The sequence below is a fragment of the Chanos chanos genome, chromosome 2 (assembly GCF_902362185.1).
Source record: "Chanos chanos chromosome 2, fChaCha1.1, whole genome shotgun sequence".
Taxonomy (NCBI): domain Eukaryota; kingdom Metazoa; phylum Chordata; class Actinopteri; order Gonorynchiformes; family Chanidae; genus Chanos; species Chanos chanos.
In genome coordinates this window covers 33,777,426-33,797,821 of record NC_044496.1, presented here as the reverse complement: position 1 = coordinate 33,797,821, position 20,396 = coordinate 33,777,426, and the positions used below count along the sequence as shown (strand labels likewise).

General features: G+C 40.3%; 2 protein-coding genes across 2 annotated transcripts; both read right to left on the bottom strand.

Moving 5' to 3' along the window:
- Positions 1-4,507: 4,507 nt before the first annotated feature.
- Positions 4,508-5,437, bottom strand: cart2 (cocaine- and amphetamine-regulated transcript 2). Its single transcript, XM_030766153.1, has 3 exons — positions 5,273-5,437; positions 4,934-5,017; positions 4,508-4,615 (listed from the first exon to the last, which is right to left on the bottom strand). Exons 1-3 carry the CDS (start codon positions 5,435-5,437, stop codon positions 4,508-4,510), a joined length of 357 nt encoding a protein of 118 aa, XP_030622013.1.
- A 10,996-nt stretch (positions 5,438-16,433) lies between these two features.
- On the bottom strand, positions 16,434-18,066 carry c2h15orf40 (chromosome 2 C15orf40 homolog). The gene is made up of 4 exons (XM_030766700.1): positions 17,780-18,066; positions 17,469-17,586; positions 17,104-17,231; positions 16,434-17,002 (listed from the first exon to the last, which is right to left on the bottom strand). Exons 1-4 carry the CDS (start codon positions 18,026-18,028, stop codon positions 16,910-16,912), a joined length of 588 nt encoding a protein of 195 aa, XP_030622560.1. The 5' UTR covers positions 18,029-18,066; the 3' UTR covers positions 16,434-16,909.
- Positions 18,067-20,396: the final 2,330 nt, after the last annotated feature.

Below are 20,396 nucleotides of genomic sequence, written 5' to 3'. Positions count from 1 at the left end.
AGGGCTCTGACCCTGAGCAGATATCGGGGCGTAAATACATGACTCACATTTTACTCTGAGACAAGATTCTGAGCCATAGCTCTGTGCACACTATAACTGCAAATCGCTAGACACTGCAGTCTGATAGGAGGGGGGAGGGGGGGGATCCAAGATAAAGGGAATTACGGAAAGGAGATAAAAGACCAAACATAAGATGTAGAGAAGTTTAGGAAGTGAAACATAGCCAGAAGGTTGATGAACAGAGCAAAGAGATGAGAAGATTTCCTGTGAAAGAGCATGGGCTTCCTATGGCTGCATGGTAGAGGAGAGGTGCTAGGCTACAGAATGTTTTTCTCACCACAGTCACCAGCAGTGAGTCAGCGCTCTGAGGCTCCAACATCTCTCAGCATGACTACATACTGCCATCTGCTGAAAATAACCATTACTCCTAGTGTTGTTTCCTGACTTCTGTCTGTCCTTGGACCCCATATGAGACTGCATCTGTTTTCTGCATTCATAAATACACACAGCTGATTCAAAGTCATCACACTGTTGAACAGTTGATTGAGTTGCGTTACATTTGGGCTGGAAGAAATCGTAATGCAAAAATTGTAACAGATTTTTTTGCTGGTTTTGTGGATATATGGAAAAGCATTCATCTGTGCTATGACTCATAGCTTCATCGAGGCAAAAGACCACAAACCAAAAGATTCCAAGGATTATTTTGCACAGCTCTCTCCCCACGTCTTATACCAGCGGGCACTGAAATGATTCACTATCATCAGTCAAGAGCTTCTAATCCTCTTTAACTTTAACTTGAATGGCCAGCATAAACCTGAAACTTTTACTTGAATGGCCAACATAAAGCTGAAACAGCACATGGAGAATGATTCCTAGAAAACACCCCCGAAAAATTTGTCTGCAAAAGTCTCTGCTCATTATTTCTCACTATGGCAAATTCACAGTATCTGAGCAGCAAATACAGGACTGATGACATTCCCTTATTTTGGACTCATAGTGAGACACAATCATAAATTGGTACAAAGTTTATGAGAATAATGGGAGTCCACACATGGAAAGCAACAGTGAAAAAGCTTTGAGATACTAAAAATAACCATGAACATTAAAAAATGTGCCAATTCATAGAACATGCTGGCTCCATGGCACAGAGAGGAAAGGAAGAGTCAGTGGGGAAGGCAGTTTGCCCAGGTGTGTACCAGGCCTAGATGTGTCACATTAGTGCTGGTCTGAATTCTGACTGTGTCTACCATTCACCTGTAAAACACAAAACGCCACAAATCAGTGGCACACAGAGCAAGAAAGGACCTGATGAATATGATCAGATGTGTTTTAGCAGACAAAAAAATTCTTGTTTAATCAGCTGAATCATCTATCCACATGCATGCATGCCAGGTGAGTGGAGCAGAGGCTTACTGAACTGAAATGGGTTACTGGTGTTACTCTCCGGACTATTTGTGGATGATGGTTTTTGCTGTTGCAGAAAGCTATACTGGGCACCAGCCTGCTCTCCTCAGTATAGAGGGAGACTAAACATCTGTTATTTGTCCTGCAGAGTCATCACGGAGTTCTGTCAAGTAGAAAAAAGCATTTGAAGATCATCTTTAAAAATGCTCTGTACCAGTAAGAGTATTGTGATCGCTGTAGAAAATATCTGGTCATATATTCACTGTCTACAGGCACATTGTTTGTGTTGTATACTGTAAATAGGAATCTCTTCAGTATAATAAACAGCGATATACTAATGTCTCATACAAACACAAGTACCTGTTTAAGTCTCTAGAGGGCAACCGTACCTAATATTTGCACTATGTCCTTCTGCTCTGTGAAAATCCTGAATCGAAACTCAGCATCTTAAAACAACCATACCATCTTCAACCCCAGGCAAGAGCACAGTGAGGGGTACAGACAAACTGATGAGAAACAGAGAAACAGTGCAGGGTTGGATGTGTTTTCACTGAATCCAGGCTGTCTGCCTGAGGAAGCATACACATGTTAAGATCTGGACAAAAACCTGCGATTTTCACAAATTATTTAAACTATTCGTGCTGAAGATTTTGTTATTCAGCCTAACAGGAACAGCTTATTTACAGCAAGATAAGTAAGTGCTAAAAATGAAGAATTTGTAAATGAAAGCCACAAAAAGCTGAAGGTTGCCTTAGTTATGGAAGCAGGCAATTATTCAAGTCAGTGAACAAGGTGAGCCTAATCCCAAATCCTTGGCAAAATGACTGATGCGCCTTTAAAATTTATCACAAATTTAGTGAATAGAAAATTTTGCCAAGCCCATGTTTGTACCACGCTGTCCTTTGTTTATTTGGTCTTTGTTTATCTGTGTGTGTTGTGTATGTTTTGGGGTTTTTTCTTATGGACGTGTATGTGTGTGTGTGTGTGTGTGTGTGTGTGTGTGTGTGCGTGTGTGTGTGTGTGTGTGTGTGTGTGCCAAAATATATGAAAAAAAGAAACTTTCATTAAATTTTAGTATTATATTGTCACATTGGACAAATATTATTGAAGAAAATAACTATTACTATCTCAAAAAGACCAGTATGTTGTTTTTTGTTCAGACATGCTGTATTGCATGAGTGCTGACAGATTTCATGAATGGAGATAGTGGATGGGAACAGAGCCATTTAATACCAGGGCCTGTTAACCGATCAAAGGCACCAGGAGAAAAGTCATTCATTAAATAAATTTGACGAGCATCAAAACTGAGATTAACAAGTTGTTAATCTTTGTTAACAAGTATGTGTGTTTTTTTTTACATGTATCTGTTGAAACTGCACTATACTAAGAGGGCAATTGCTTTCAATTCCATGTCGTCTTCTGACATGCAGAGTAGACTCTTTCTCTATGAAAGATGGCCTGCAGTCATTCAAACTTAGTCCTGAAATTTTCACAGATGTATCATTCAGATTTAGTCCTGAAATTTTTACAGATGTATCATTCAGATTTAGTCCTGAAAATTTCACAGACGTATGATCAGATTTTGGATATGAGAGGGAATGAGAGGGTGCTGCACAATGGGAACAGCTGACATTTATCTCATTCAGATGGTGGGACACCACAACCTCTTAGCCAGACTATTGCTTCCCATTATCCTCAGTCCTGATGAAGCTGCTGATATGCTGGTTAACTGGAATTCCAGTATCAGTTTTTAGACAGCCCAGACATGATGGAATGGCCCAATTGTATTGTAAATGACAGAAAACAATGTTTTTGGAGTTTTCAGATTAAACCTGTGAAAATATTTTGGAGAATTGGGTGACTTGTTGTGAACCTGTTAACAAACAGCAAATTATCTCGACTGGATTCATTCTCCTGTTGCTGTTGTTCTGCAAGTCCTGCAAGTCTGTTTTAGTTTGTGAATATCCTGTGAAAGCTTGAATTGTCCCAGCTGTCATTAAATGAAGTATAAGGACATTTTACTGTAGATAATTTAACTATGTTTGTTCAGAGGGTGAGGGGGAAAAGAGTTTTCAGAGCTTAATCTTTTCTCTTTCAACCCATCATTTTGGATTCTCTTTGATGTTTTTATGTAGAATTGGGTTCAAAAGAAAGACAAAAATCGGCCCCTACAGGAGGAGAGAGGAAAATCACGCCCTGTAAAAAGCTGTCCTGTTATAAGAGGTGAACATTCAACAGGCATGTGCCACCAGTGCCGTCCTCTTAATATTACAGCCATTTCAAGGTGAAGAAAAATGGAAACCAGTAGATCTAATTTCAGTGTGAGTCTGCGTAGAAGTCCCTAGGTTGTACCATACAGTCCCAAAGACAGAATAGCACAAGAAATATGGTGAGCTCTTTTGGAGCTATAATTTTTCGTACACTGCAGACAGAAACGCTGTGTCAAAATACAGAGGCTGGATGGGCTGACACGTGGTGCCATGGGTGGTGCTTGGATGATGAAATCTCTCTGTATCAGTACACTGTGACAATAGACAGTTGTTTACACATAAATTGTTGGTGATCTTCTCATTTAATTAGTGACAGTTTTATTGGTTTCAATGAACTGCTCAGGGATTGATGGGAAGAATAATTAAAATATCTTACTGAGCCTGTTATTGTGCTTATTATTTATAGCACAATCTACCTTGTTTTTCATAATACTTTTCATAATTCCACCTTTAAAGCAAAAATTGCTCTTTTGCTCTCACATAGTCATAAATTTGAGGGTGAGGGCTGCAAGCATATTTCTCTCTCTCTCTCTCTCTCTCTCTCTCTCTCTCTCTCTCAGATTATCTATCTATCTATCTATCTATCTATCTATCTATCTATCTATCTATCTATCTATGTTCTCCATTACGATAAATAAATCAAACTGCTTTACAAAAGAGATGGGGCGCACTTTAATACACAGGCTTAGGATGCATTTTCATGTATTCAGGACAATATCATGTTTGAATATTACATTAAATTATTCAGAAGAAAGCAAATATTCCCAAACGCATCTATTACATAGGTTCCTGCGCTTAAAAACTGCAATGAATACGCAGACATGCTGGCCGTCTCACAAACACTTCAACAGAAAAAAGTTGCAGAACGCCCCGCGCGGACAGTCACACATCTTGCCGATTCGAGATCCTTTCCTCACCGCGCACTGCTCTCCTACGTCGCACTGAAAAAAAGTGAAAGTAGCAACATTATTCTATTATTCCCGTTTAGTGAAGCTTTAAATTTAGGTGAACCGCTGTCTCTGAAACAATGCGCTGACATATCGTGAATGTCATTTATCTTATAATCCGTAAACATGCCCCAAGATTCATTTAAACAAAACCTTTGATCCTGCACAAATGAGTTAAGGCAGTGAAAATTAGTTGCATTGTTATGGGGATTTATTGACAAGCGGCACTGACTAACTCTTGTCTTTGATGTTAGCACTAAATGAATATAGAACAAGCAGACGACATGAATACTATCATATAGGCGACGTTACCATTGGGACTTGCCCAAACTTCTTTTCCCATGGCGGAATTCTTTTTGTCTGCAACTTTTCCAGAACTTCTTGGAGTGCTCCAAGCTGTTTGAAGAACAGACAATGCGACAATGTGTGAAAAGTGTGTCCTCATTCAAAACAAGGGTTGCTCCCGCATTTTATCACAAATTAAATACCGCCGTGAGCAATTGCTCTCTCAGGAATCTACTGGTGAAATAAGCGACAATGACAAATATGACAGGACTCCTAAAATGCTCGTTTTTATTGCCACGAATAAAATACATATAATGAAATAGTTGATTTCCATATCAATTTAAGACCGCTATAACCAGAACTTACGAGCTGTTTTTCGCTGGTTAAGTTTGGATCTTTGGGGTAGAAATCTCGTATGGCTCTCGTATCCAATTCCACATCCATCTCCGAGTCGTTTGCGTTTGCACCACTCAGAAGGGACACGAGAACAGCACACACCAAAGCGCTGGTCCACAGGCTGGAGCTCTCCATGGTCCTGGATACAAATGACTTGGCACTGTGGCGGGATAAACCTCTCTGTATGTTCTGTCTAAGGGTTTCAGCTAAAATAACGCATCTCGGCAGTCTTGCATCGTTTTATGTGCTTCACGTTGTTTGCACTCATTTGATGTGACATTGCTCCGCCTAAAGCATTGATTTCTTATCCCTACGTAAGCGAGATCTCTACGAAGCTCATTGCGTAAATGCGCTTCGGAGCTGTCATCAAGAGCGCTGACCAAAATTTTATATTTTTGTGTTTCAGTGAGGACTTTATCAGGACTGTGTGGGCGAAACTATGAATAGAGAATATGTACATTGTACATATTTTGTATAAAAAATGAATGCTATATTTTAAGAAACACTTTGATCGTAATAATTTTAAATTTCAAAATGTCAGTGAAACACGCAGTATTCTCAGTTTTTACGTCTATAAGAGGACATAGGATGAGGTCAAGTAACAGATATGAATGTTACCGAATTCATATTTAATCATAAGCACTGACAAGGAAGGTCTGTTTTTCTGACACTGGCTTAGTCTCAGGAGAACTGTTTTGTGGTGTCTCGAGCTGCGATTATCTGTTGAGATTTTAAAAGCAAAGATTTTAACTGTTGTTTTTATTTGACACGTCAGGTTGGACTGACTATCTACCATAGTTCCTATTTAAGGAGGGTTTGAGGGAAATATAACCACATATTCCGAAACCGCCAAACACCTCGATCGCGACCGAGTTTAATGCGTCACGCACAGTGGGGACATGATGGAGTTCCTGTTGCTAAAATAATTACGCTGCGTGGGACTTTGTCCTGCAATGCCCTGAAACGCATCGTACCCATTCAAAGTAGACGTCGGGTGGTAGAGTGAATCTCTCCTTAAACAGTGACACTGTGAATTGCGCTGTATTTAATTCGATGTAAAGGACCGACGGGATGGCGCTGCAACAGGTGACTCTTTGTTAATATACTGTGGTTTTCGTATTTCACGTAGCAGAACTTAAAAGTAAGCGCTAATACATCAGTTAGCTCAGATTTGACTTAATTAAGGACAACACAAAGGAAAAACAAAGTAAGTGAAATTGTATTTAGTAACATGTAGAGGAGCAGAACTGGTGTCCAGGTGGCATTCGTAGCTGTGCACTTGTCACATATTAGCGTGCCCTAAGTTTTCTGCAAAATAATAGCAAACATGAGAAAAGATTCTGAAACGATCTTTGTGTGTTTAAGGTTCTTGCTCTTTTGCTAAGCTGTGTTAGTGAGAATTCAGATTTAAGGAAGGGAAAAATAATTTTTGGAGGCCCCCCCCGGATGCATATAATAGGATAAACGCGTTGCCTGGTGGTGACGTCACATGTCAACTTGATCCAGCGTTGATTTGATAGGCAATTTGTGCTTGTAGATCAGATGTTTCTCCTCCATCTGTGCTTGTATTTCTGGTAAATTAAGTGTACAAGCCTCGTAACCGGTATACTCTCGTAGTGTCAAATTCATTTCTGGAAATAGCATAATTTCCCTGTGAGCCATGGGCGAGCGGAACGATTCTAAAAATGAATTAGTTTAAGGAAAAGGTTGGGCTTTCCAATTTCCCAAAAGGACCTCTGAATATGAAGGTGAGTCAGATGAGAAACTCATTCTCTTCACTTTCTGAGGTTTATTTTATGTTCGGTCGGCATGTTCACCTGGCAGAACGAAGAAATTTGTCTGTTTGTCAACTGGCACACGAGATACATAGGGATGAGGTATTAAGCTAATCACATGGCCCAAATATACCAAAACAATTGGAAATAGTGTTGTACATCATAACACAAAATTTTCTTTTCAGGTCTCAAGATCAAAGTTTTTTTCCCCTGAGATCCTTGATTGATGAGTTTTAACAGAGCTGTTTGCAAGGCACAGCTGGACGAGCGATGGCCCTCAGGGCATGAGAGAAAACCTAATCAGACTGTCCAAACATGGCACGGTAGGAATGGGGGTGAGGGGTGAGTGAAAACCATTAACACAACTGCTCTCTAGAAATCTGCCACTGTAAGAGTAACCAAGACAAACACAGCTGATGGGGCCTTTGCATGTGTCTGTGTAAAAACCCATACATGTTACTGAAGTGGAGGTTTTGCTCTTTGACATGTTGCACACAAATCAACCAAGGTTAAATCATATGATAGATCAGTGCCTCTCAATCCTCAACACACAACTGCACAATATTATTTCTTTCTGCAGAAGCGTACCTGATTCAGCTGATTAGGACTGATGTGATTCATCAACATACTCAATTAACTGATGTTGATAAATTAATATATGCAGATGAATTAATACATGCAGTTAAATAAGCACATATTTTCACTGTGTCGCATTTTCTCAATTGCCTAATCTTTTTAGTTGCTTCTTGTTCTTTATTTTTGTGTGTGTGTCTTTTTCAATCCAGTACCAATACATTCCAGTACCATACTTTAACACACTGACCAATTTCACACTACCTTTGACTTTCTGGAGATGGTGAAAATCCTCCATTGCAACGCTGTGGTCTCACACCACCCTCACACCTTCATATCTGGGTCCTTTTTTCAGTTAGATGACTGATTCTAAGCCTTCAATATTTCTTTTTTCTGTGGAGCATATTTTTTTACTTTGATTTATATATCATTGACATGCCTTGCTGCAGACCATTGCTCTTTAGCTCCTTTTATTATTCTACTTTAATTATTCTACTTTCCCTCACATCCTGTGCTTTTCTAGATGGCTGATATTGTTTGTGTCTTTTTTTCTAGAAACCTCTAGTGGAGTAGAGTTATGTTTGCATGGGAGAGAATATAATTTAACTTTCATTTGTGTAATTGCACTTAATCAGGATAAAATTAATCAGTTAGAGTCATTGTTTAATCAATAAAAGTAATCTATAAATTAACTGGTTAGAAAAGAATCCCTACAGTGAATAATAGTGGTGTTGATATTTTGATTCAGATATGGATCATTTGATTCAGGTGTTGACCATTTGATTCAGATGTGCTTGTACAGGGCCGAAATCACATGATTCAGGGAAGGGAGGGCTTAGAGGACTAGACTGAGAGGTAAGTGCTGCACTGGAAAAATTTAATTGCCATGTGACCCAAAGCTGTGATTCTTTACTGCTATGTATTTATACACTGCAACTAATAACAGATTATGAGAAACTCCTTTCAAAACATTTTTTAACATACAATGCTTATAGCTATTTTTATGGCTTGGGTTTATTGGTTGTTTTGTTTTGTTTATTATTTGGCAGTAATTATGTATTTTTACATTACAAGTGTTCTATTCATTCATTGTTATCAAAAACAGACAGTGAGATTTTATCAATAATTTGCAGTTTAGACCTGTTTTCAAGGACATATCAATATTAGGATCTTTTATAGACAGTCTGTCCTTCACTGTGCATTGGTGCATTTCAGCAATTGCCCTAGTTTTCTAAGCAAAGCAGATTTACACATCAGTCAGCAAAAAATGGAAACTGTATACTCAGGTTGTGTGATGTCATTCAGTATCACTTTTGAATGACACCAAAAGTTTGGTGATTGTGAGAAGGAGAAGTACAAGTGACTCAACTGTTTTGGTTTGTTTGTTTTTTTTGTTTTGTTCACTATGCAGAGACTGTCATCAGTGTTGGGTTGGCAGAGTCATTTGAGCTCATATGATTTTCTTAGATTATACTATTTTGATAACAGTTTATCACACTTGATAAGGTAGAAGAATCTCAATGACCTGTTTGCTTCATGGCCATAAAAGCATGTTACCATAGTAACAAAGAGACTAGCCAAAGGGCCAACAGATAGACTCGTAAAAACAAAGGCAGATCTAAAGTTATTTGCATTCAGCCATTTATGTCAATGACAGAGGCTTTGGACGCAGGAAATGGTGTGTTTGCACAGCAAAGCTGCTTCTCAAAGGCTTGGCTATTTATAGTCCTTCAGAGAGTGACAAGTTAAGGACTTTAAAATCTTTCTCTTGTTCCCCTGCCACGTATTTATCTTGGCTATGGGGCATGATTTGGTTCCCATTTGCTTCCTTGAGATCCGCTTAAGCCTGCCCACGTTCACATCCTTCCAAAATCATGAGCTTTCAGCCATATGTCTTCTCTGCCCTCCCCACTGTTGCAAACCCGCACAGCAATGTACATTTCATTCCTGCCAAAACTTTCACTAATTACACCCGAAATACTCACATCCTCTTTTCAAAGTTCTCTGAGCTGAATTTATCATTTCCATTAAGCTGTGGGATGTAGACTCTACTGTATCTTCTTTTCATGTAACTTCTCTTATCATCATTATTCTCCCCTCCTGACTGACTATCTTCTAATCAAAGAAGAGATGGCCTTGCTCAACAGTGGAAAGAAAGTCTAAGTTTTACGTAACTCTCACAGACTGCTTGTGTTTGTCTGGACCTAATCTTTTTTACAAACAAGATCTCACTCAGTGGACCCTGTATGAGGGCAAACCATTTTACAGGCTATTAATTCATCATGGCATTCTAATCAGTGTAGCAGAAAATAGATTCATGCAATAATTTGCTGATCGTGCTGCTCTGATTTGAGGACTTCAAATCAAATGAGGAGAGCAGCTCCTGTTAGAGGACCATTTTGTCATGGAATTTGTCTGACTGGGCGTAAAAAGATAGTGATGTCAACTTTGACATCTATGGTTTTGAGTGTGAAAGCACTGGTCCTCCTCAATTCTTTTTAATTTGTGAGAGAGACAGGACTGCAATTTAGCTCTGTGCGAAAAGATCAATGCCATTGATCTCATATATTGATCAGAAGGCGATAACACAAACCAGCGTTGATGATAAGCCGAACGAGGTACCAGTTAGGTCAAGCACCCATTCCTTGCATTTAACATTTAATTACAGCCTGGTAACCTTGAGTAGAATTCAATCGGCCCCGGAGAAGAGAGAGAACCCCTCCTGAATATTTAAAAACTGTGTGTGCACAGTGATAGAGTGAGGCACCTGGCACAAACGCTGTTTAACTGTGCAAAGGTGCATCCTGCACCTGTGACTCAGAATAGGACTGCCAACTGACTCATGCTTGTTGACTGTGGCCAGGAATCCACAGCAACACAATTACCTGTGCCCTCTGGGGAGTGAGTCAACCAGGGTCCCTCTGCCACTCAGCAGTGGTCACTGAGAGCCAGGTGTGATGTGCCTGTGGGAGGACGGAGGTGAAATATTGTTCTCCCTGAGAGTGTATTATATTGTTTACTATAAAACCATTCATACAATGCACTGTGTGACTGGATTTTCATGTGATCCATATTGGGAGAAAAATGGGCAACAAACTGGGTTTGGATATTTATAGCAGTATGGTTTTATATGAATGTGTAACTTAAATGCTACCATGGAGTGTAAATCTGAGGAATTTATTGTCCCTCTGAGACAACGGAGAGTAGACTATCATATTGAGTTAAACAGAAGGCCTCAGGACATTTTATCTGTCATGTTTTGTATAAAAAAAACTTGATGTATATGTGTGTATATCAAGGAAGCAATGTCCTCATTAAGCTGTAAAAGTACCCTCACAGACTTACAGCAAAGCTGGGCTGGACTGCCAGCTGCAAACTGCTATTGAAGTATCGTGAATTTGCATGCACACCATAGCTTTGAGTCTCTCCTACCTGCCCTCTTAATGCTAGGGTGGCCATATGTCCTCTTTTTTGGACTTAAAAAATGCGTCCGGACAGGATTTCTAATTCACCAAAAGTGTCCGGGATTTGGCTTTTGCTTTCCACAGTTGCCGTTCATTGTGTGTGCATTTCCATTACTTTGACCTTTTTCTTTAGATCCCGCCCTCTCGCACGCCACCAATGGACGGTCATGTACACTATCGTGCCATAAACATTGGTTAAACTGCATCTCATTCATTACCGTTAACTTCGCAGCAACAGCCAAGAGACTTTAAGAAAGCCGTAATGCAACCAAAACTTGAATGGAAAGAAATAAGGTCATCTTGCCACTGTTATTATGCTAACAGTTATTTGTCTTATTAAAGACTAGCCGGCTATGTATTGCGGCAGTTAAGTACAGCTGCAGTTTCACATGCAACCATTGTCAACCATCAGCCTTACATGTGCAATGACAGGAACCAAAAGTGACATAAGTTGGGAGGGGAATGCAGTGCCAACCCCCCCCCCCCCGACTTAATGACTTAATGAGTCCTTTAAAAAGGTGATCAAACAATTCTCTGATCACCTGTTAGGATTCTGAATCTTTCCCTCTATGAGCTGTCAAAAGTGTTGCCCGGCCCAGTGTGAAAGCTGAGTGTTTTATTTGACCCTGGAGAGATGTTGCTTATGTCCCAACCCCGCGGAGGACCAAGGTCCAGAAAGACTCTGAACATTCACAGTGTGGAGAATTTAAAGGGCATGTCACACACAGCTCTCTCCAACATCTGTACAATTTCTCATCCTGACAGGCTACTCAACCTTGCTAGCAAGGGGCCACCGGAAAATAAGATCAGCTCTTGGCTTGAGGGCATTAACTGTCATCCTTTCCTTGTTTGTTTTCATGTCCACAGAATGTTCTGTTAAGAGCCCTGCATGACATTTCCTTATAAAACATGTCTAGATAAAAATGTCTAGTCTTTTCTCATTTGCTCGGAAAGAGCCATTTCCTCAGTGTATAGGAATGATTAAAGACATGAATAACAAGCAATAACATTTAGAACTTCACAGAGGAATTCTTCAAAGCCTGGTTTTAATGATCCTTGTGGTCTGTGGTTCGGCCAGTCACTGAAGCCATGTGACTTTTTCTCCTGCAAATCTGTAGGGACATGTAATATAATAAATTACAGCAGTCTCTATATGACCTACGACTGCCCACGACATGGGTACGTATGTATGCATGTTTGCATGGATGTATCTCTCTCTCTATATATATATGTATAGACAGAGAGAGAGAAAGAGAGAGGCAGATTGTAATTGTTGAGATCTCTCTAACTGGATGCATGTTTCTATATCTCTTTTGAAGCTGATTCCCAGTGGATGGGCGTTGACTTTGTGTGGGAGAAGAGGTCTTATTAATTCCCAGCTGGTTAACACAACACTCTTATGCCCTCAATGAGAAGTTAGAGGCTGTTTTTTTCCCTCAGATTTTCTCCTCGCCATGTGTTCTGTGCTAACATGCCCATCTGCATGTGTTTAGATAGCCTGTGTAGGTGTTTGATTGAGGATGTCTGTCCCCACTGAGGAGGAATACCTGCCCTACAGGTAGAACACAAGTACTCAATATTTGCATACAGGCTACTTAAATAACAGAGAGAAAAACAAAAACATTTAACTTTGGACTGAACAACAAACAATACATTTTATCTCATTATGTAACTTGTGTCAGTAGTGCTTCAATCTGAAGAGTGGGTTGATGTGCACCTCAGCACTGAATCTGTTGTGATGTATACATGTTCTAAAATGCATTCAACTGCACTGACTGTGGCATACAGGATATGATGGGCAGATGTTTAATGGCCAGATTCTTGTTTGCATAGATTTGTCACTGATGGTTAATGTGTGTGCTGTGGAATCTGCTCCATTTAGAAGGGCCTCGTCCACGGCATCACTGAAGTCTATGATACCCCAGTCAATGACACCACAGTGGTAAGGCGTCGCTGAAGTCTATGACACCATAGTGGTAAGGCGTCGCTGAAGTCAATGACACCACAGTAAGGCAAGAATAATGAGCTGAAGATATAACAACTGAGAGATTTTGAGAAGCTGAAAGATTTAACCTTATAACAGTATGCTCAGTGAAAGACTTAACCTTATAACAGTACGCTCAGTGAAAGACTTAACCATGTAACAGTACGCTCAGTGAAAGACTTAACCTTATAACAGTACGCTCAGTGAAAGACTTAACCTTATAACAGTACGCTCAGTGAAAGACTTAACCTTATAACAGTACGCTCAGTGAAAGACTTAACCTTATAACAGTACGCTCAGTGAAAGACTTAACCTTATAACAGTACGCTCAGTGAAAGACTTAACCTTATAACAGTACGCTCAGTGAAAGACTTAACCATATAACAGTAAGCTCGGTGTGATTAACTGGGGGGATTTTGCTCTACACAGTAATTGCTCCTCAGTGATTCTGTAAATGGTAGTTATCTGTGGTATTACATGCCACAGCCTGATTGTGAAAGAAGTTCAATTGTAACTATAACCATAGAGTGTCTCTGCAGGATGTCTGTTTATTTGAGCTGGCCACAATGCTCAGCTCTCTCCACTGTTAACAAAGCAGAGGGTCTTTTACAGCAAAACGATTACCATCATCATGCCACACCATGTCCTTACTAAACCAACTTTATTCCAATTTTACATTAATTAAATAATGAAATTAAATTTCTATAGTATGCATCACATCCATTTTTGAATTTTTTCTTTTTAACACGTCCAACTTTCCTGAACCTGGTAACGGACACATAATGCATATTAAACATCATATGAACAGCACTCAGCCCAGCATGATGAAGCAGTGTATCTCTGTCTTTGTATGGTAAGACTGTATCGTATGAAAGGTATTATACTGTTTACATAACACCTCACCTTCCACGGGATTGTTCGGTCTATTCAATCCCGTGTGCGTGTGTGTGTGTGGGTAGCTTCCATATCAAATAACTTAATGACGGGAAACAAAATAAAATTGTCTTTCTTGCTGCAGCAGAGAGGAGTCTGGTTAAATGTATAGTGCTGAAAATGGAGTCAGAGAGAAGCTTGCTCTGCGGGTTTCTCCTCTTTCCTCCCACACAGCTCCATCTCTTTCTAAAAAGGAGTCTCCTCAATCACTGAGGGGACTGTTCTTTCCCCCTACCAAAAAAAAAAAAAAAAATGCATTCACTCTTGTAATAGCATGTTTCTGTGTAACTGCACATGCGGCTATAAAACTGCATTTATTGCTTCACCACATGCTGCTCAGAAGTCCAGAAGACTTACAACAGAGAAAAAACATCTCACACAGTCCACCTTATGTGTCTAACAAAATCACAAAAACTTTGTCTGGATGTAATTTGTTTCCATGAAATAACGGGATTTTATAAATCTGTGAGGCAGCCCCGACAGAAAGACGATGTGAACATCACTGATTCTGGCTGTTTTGTATGGCAGTTGTGACTATGAGTTGAGCACTCTCAGTACAGTGTAAGCCTCTCTCTCTCATACCTACACACACACACACACACACACACACACAAACACAAACACACACTGAGCTGTTTGATCTGATGACAGGGACGGTAATCCCACAGCAAGGCCAGCACGACACTTTCTGCCTAAAACTGTCATGCTGAAGAACTCTGCAGCATGTCAAAGAATCTTATGCTTATGAATTCTGGCTTTTATGTGAGCAAGACCACAACGAGACATAGTACATCAGGATGTCTATCCACGCTGCATACTACAGGAAAAACTCCAGTCATCCGATAAACCTGCAGTGGAGATGAATGTCATTTCATTTCACTGCTGAGGAAATATAGAGGAAAGTACGTTTTATCCAATAAAGATGAAATTTGTGTTGACACATAACAAAATATGAAGAGTTACTGAATAATTGAACAATTGGCAAACATTATAAATTATGTACACGTCATTACTAGACATGGAGGCATGGCAGACTGCAGTGTCGCAGAGTGCGCACAGAGAGATGAGTTTGTCTGTATCAAAGGCTGTCCGAGTAGCTCAGAAGCATGCCTTGAGACGTCCTGTGCGAAGAAAGAGCTTTCCACTTCTTTTGGCATCTCAGATGAAGAAGAGTGGCACAATCCAATCAGAATTTCCTGACCCCTACCGCCTTCACTTTTAATCCTGGTCTTAAAGAGAGTTTTGGGCAGTTCTCCGGGAGCAGACCTCAGACTGCATGAAAAGTACTATGGAAATCATATCCTCCAGTTTATATTCTACCAGGCAACACATCCTCATAAACATGAATATGTCATCACTGATATTTCACAAAAAGAGTGCCGTTAATGTGCCATCTCCATATCGCCGTCCTTCACTAATATATCTGCTCACTGTATTGTTTCTCATAAATGTGTCAGTCTTTGGAGAAACCCATTTAATAAATGACTGGACATTTATGACTTTATAACAAATAACCACATGAAACCTCCATTTCCAGCAAGGGTTACAATAAGCTATCGTTATTAATGCTGAAGACTGCATGTTTGAAGTTAATAGGTCTAAAACTGAGTGGCTGAAATTACATTTCCAGCCCATCAGTTTGGCTTCTTACTCCAAAATCATTAGTTGTTAGCTCATTACAAGCCTTAAGCCAGTATGCCCTGAACAGTGGAAAATAATTGTAATTATGCTTTTATTGCAATGACCGTGAAGTATGCTTCTACAGCTTGCTGTGAAACACATGAATGTGAATGCCACGATAACAGCTGAGTCGAAACGTCCTTTCATTTGTCTGGATGAGGGGGCATCCCTCACAGACTGTCAGGAAGACTGATTGTAAACATCTACCAATGTCTCTCATTAGTCTGCTCTCAATGAAGGCATTACTCACTGTCTGCGCATGCCACGGGCTGCAGTCTCTGTTACAACAGCAGAAAGTCTGCACTGGCCTCACACGCACGCACACACACACCCACGCTGAGTCTCACTCATAAATACTAAGGTGGGGCTGGAGACATTCAGAGAGATGAATCATACATCAATCAAAAAATGCACCAAACAGGTACTAAAGCATTAAGTGTGACTACATCCTTTTGAATAACAGCACTCAAATAGCCTCCAACATCTTCAAACCCATCATGTGGCGAATTAGAAGAGTTAGGCATTGAGAATTTTTTTTAAAAATAAATAGATAAAACGACTCTGCACCTGTTCAATATTTTATTTAGATAAAAATCATCTCCACCCTTTCAAAAACAGTAAAAATATAGATATCTAAAGACAGGAGCTGTGTTTAAAATGCGAGATGCGTGGACTTCATGGACATCACTCTTATTAGTGCTGTACTGTTGCAGACAGCACTAGTGGAGCTGTGGTCAGGTAGGCAATGGACAGGCAAAGACTGCATGTTTTCAACTGCTGAAAATGTAATGATTTTTGTTTTGTTAACATTTAAACAAAACCATTTAAATTGAACATACCCAATAGTAAGACAACACAACAACAACAACAAAAAAGAAAGAAATATGTTGCTTGGCTATTTTGGAAAGCGCATTGTGTTAAATATTTGGAGCTTTTGAAAAGACCCAATTTTGAAAAGACCCACTATGCTAAAATGCAGACAAAAACTTATAGAAGAACTGAAATGCCAGTCATTCTGAGGCTTGGGAAACCACCAATATTGCAAGGAACAAAGTTGTCCAGTTGAATATTTTGTTTATAACTTTCTGTCTCCTCATATGTTCCAAAAGGACTTAATTCATGTTGAAATACATTGTGGAGTCTTCATCATACAGTGTAGTCCAGTAAGCTTAAGAGTCCTTTAGTCATGTCAGTAGTTTCATCTTGAGGCCTCTTGCTTCAGCTTCTCCAGGACTTCCTCTGGGCTCAAAGTGCCTGACACCTTGATGACTTTTCCCCTGGATCTACAGCCCTGTATTAAGGGACATAAGACAACACAGGACTGGTTTCTTACTGTACCACAGATGGTGCACGTCAAAGAAATGTTTAGGTTTGTGTTTTATGATCATTTACCTTATCCAATACTACTTCACTTTTCTTTAACTCCAGGACTTTGGCAAAATACCGCACAAGTTCCGCATTGGCCTCGCCGTCTGTTGGTGGTGCAGCAATAGCGACACCTACTGCCTCAGCAGACACATCTATATTGTCAAAATATTAGGTTAAAAATGGCAGCATAAACAAAAGTTAATAAAAATGTCAAGAAATTTCATCTCATTTTACATGTTCAACAGTAACTATCAAATGCACATTCATTGTATTATATTCAGTGCCTTATGAAATATTTCTACACTAAGATAATGTGTAAGTATTCCAGTGCTCAGTGACACTATTGCTATCCCCCTTGCCTTGCCAAGAAGCTCTACAGACCAACCCACCTGTGATAGCGTTTTGTTTTGATCCAGGCTTGGCATGCACTGAAATGATCACTTCTCCACTTTGGAGTCGAGATACTGGGCCAGTCGTAGTCTCTGCTTGCTTTTGTGTGCTTTTGCTCTAGGGGAATTGGAAACATGCTTTTCCATAGCTACATATTTCAGAGAACACCTCTAATGACAAAGGAAGTCATAATACCTAAGAAACGCACGCATGACCAGGATAAGTTATCGCAATTTGAACACTGTTGTCATTTACTGAGTAACCGGAGAAAGATGATAACTAAGACGGAGAACGCTCATACTTTCCATACCGTTTTATCTTTTTTAGGCATTGCGCTGAGTCGAGATGAAGTTCTCTCCTGTAGGACTTGGCTGGTGGAGAGGACTACTCTCTTCTGGTGTTTAACAAAGACATCTGGATTGTGTTTGACGAAGATACATGGACTCTGAAACGATGCTAGCCTCAAGCACAGGTTGCCATTGTAGCTGCCATGGCCGTGTAGCAGTCGGAATAAAAATGTTCGCAGAAGGGACAGAGACCAGGAATATGCTGGAGACATTAACTTGCAATATATAAAACATACACTGAAACATACACTCAATAACAACTTTGGTTGAAGAGGCGCATGTTCGAGACCTCAAATGGATACGGCGCATGACCGGAAATTTCAGCGAACGAACCAAACGTCAACACTGCGCGGTACCTACGCATAGAGCTGAGAAGATAAAAATTTCTGAGAACCCAACTTACCCCCCCCCCCCCCCCCCCCCCCCCCCCCCCAGTTTGTTTTAAATTGCTCTACCAGTCAACGAACGGGATAGATCCATTAAGTAGATGAAGTACTCTTTGGGCCTTGCTAGGCAGGAGCGCACATAACTAGAAGAGTGCAACTAGGGTGCCGCGACACCCACTTGGAAAAACCCTGAACTAAAGCGTCAAATGTGCTTGACAGTAGCTTGAGCATCCTCTCAGGAGAAACACATAGTCTTTCCTACCTCATTCAATTACCGGCGCTTTCCTACTCTTCTTTTCACTCCTGTAGAGTCGATCTCCCTCAGATCCAGTTGTTCTATTCAGCTCTTCCTTATCAATCTTCTGACTGATGCACTCGCAGTCCTGACACCTCCTGATTGCACACTGCCCTGTGTGTCTACCTGCCTCCACTGATCTTGGACCTGCTGTCTCACACCCACGTATACAATGAGTTACCTGCCAGGCATGGGTTGATGGACCATCTCTCAACACCGTGTTTGGTTAGGGCTTTAGAACAACCTCTGTGACCCTGCCTGCTTCCCCCCTGCCTGATTACCTGCCCAGACCCCTTCTTACCCCTCTCCCCCCCACCCTTCCCTTCACTAAGTGATCGCTGAGGTAACCCTGATAAAAAAAACTAATTTAACTAAATTATTTGTTTGATAATAGTCAGCCTGCCTTCATACTTTATGTGGCATAAACTTTTTTTTCATTTTTAATTACATTTATTCCCACTTTTTACAAAATATGTCAGTTATAATACAGAGGTAAAATGAGTTCCTCTCAGTGGGGGGACTTAACATTTGACTCTGGATGCTGTCGCCCCCCCCCACTCTAACATGTTCACTCAGGTTTGTTGACTGTGGAGTGGGTGGCCGCCTTGTGTCCCAGAGTGCCATCATGTCCATATTACCTTCTAGCTCTCCCTTTTAACTATGCTGTACTAGTTAGTCTTGCTGGAGTCCCTGCCTGCACTCGGCACACGATGTATATTTACCTTTACCATTATGTGGAAATGAACATCTGACAATGTCTCTCTCTCTCTCTCTCTCTCTCTCTCTCTCTCTCTCTCTCTCCCTCTCCCTCTCTCTCTCTCTCTCTCTCTCTCTGTCGAGCCACACATGCTACTCCTGAGACACCAGTGATCCTGACTCCTCCCGCCCTGTGGACTGATCCATCCTGGTGTTATCATCTTCCATCCCCCGTCAGCCTCCTGTCTACATCGCCATCCCCTTTGTTCATGCCCCAATTTACTTTCAATTGTAACTGCCCACGTTGTCGGCACCTATTGCACGCCTGTCTGGCCAAGGAGGGATCTCCTCTCTCTGTGGTCCTCCTCAAGATTTCTCCCATTTTCCCATTTCCCTCTTGGGTTTTTGGGGAGTTTTTTCTTGCCCGCCATGAGGATTAAGTCAGGGGGTGCCGTCATATTTTGATTTGACTATTGTGGCCTGTAAAGCCCTTTGAGAGCTCTAAATAAACTTGAACTTGAACTTGAACCCTTTTTTGTCCTGAATACAGAATTACGAAAAACAAAGTACAACAATGCATCACAATGAAAACAAAACAAACAAACTAAGAAACAGAGAAAACAATAACAGCAACAAATAAAGACAAAAAAGTAAGAGCAAAGGGAAACAACAACAACACAAAGAAAAAAAAGGAAAGGAAAAAGAATGAAGGGAAAAAATAAAAAACCCCCATAATAATAATAATAATAATAATAATAATAATAATAATAATAATAATAGTTAAATAAATAAATAAATAAAATGCATCCTTCTTGTATGTGTGTGTGTGTGTGTGTGTGTGTATATATATATATATTAACATATAAAGGTTGAAGAAGAAAGCATAACAGACTGACCAGACATGATGGGGCAAGACAGACAAGACCAAACAAGTGGGGCTGGTGGGACAAACTGTGTTTTCATGTAGGGTTGTTGAAGCATATAAGATGAGAAAATCAATAAACAAAAGTTGAAAAGAATAGTAATGTTAAGGGTCACTTGTGGAGAGAGGGATCAGCGTTGACGGTATTGTAGGAAGGGGGACCAAGCGTCTTCATAGGATTTAACGTTGTTTTTCTGAGATGCGGTTAGTTTTTCTAGATTTGAATGGACTATTAGTAGGTTGAGCCAGTGAGCTATGGATATCTTGGTTCTGTCTTTCCA

What these genes read in the sequence shown, in the direction of transcription:
- cart2 (XM_030766153.1), bottom strand. Translation starts at nt 5,437, where the DNA reads ATGGAGAGCTCCAGCCTGTGGACCAGCGCTTTGGTGTGTGCTGTTCTC. An exon ending in TAACCAGCGAAAAACAGCTC is followed by an intron (nt 5,018 to 5,272) that starts GTAAGTTCTGGT and finishes TTCTTCAAACAG; the next exon opens with CTTGGAGCACTCCAAGAAGT. An exon ending in AGTTTGGGCAAGTCCCAATG is followed by an intron (nt 4,616 to 4,933) that starts GTAACGTCGCCT and finishes ACTTTTTTTCAG; the next exon opens with TGCGACGTAGGAGAGCAGTG.
- c2h15orf40 (XM_030766700.1), bottom strand. Translation starts at nt 18,028, where the DNA reads ATGTCTCCAGCATATTCCTGGTCTCTGTCCCTTCTGCGAACATTTTTA. An exon ending in AAAACAAAACGCTATCACAG is followed by an intron (nt 17,232 to 17,468) that starts GTGGGTTGGTCT and finishes TTGACAATATAG; the next exon opens with ATGTGTCTGCTGAGGCAGTA. An exon ending in GTGAAGTAGTATTGGATAAG is followed by an intron (nt 17,003 to 17,103) that starts GTAAATGATCAT and finishes CCCTTAATACAG; the next exon opens with GGCTGTAGATCCAGGGGAAA.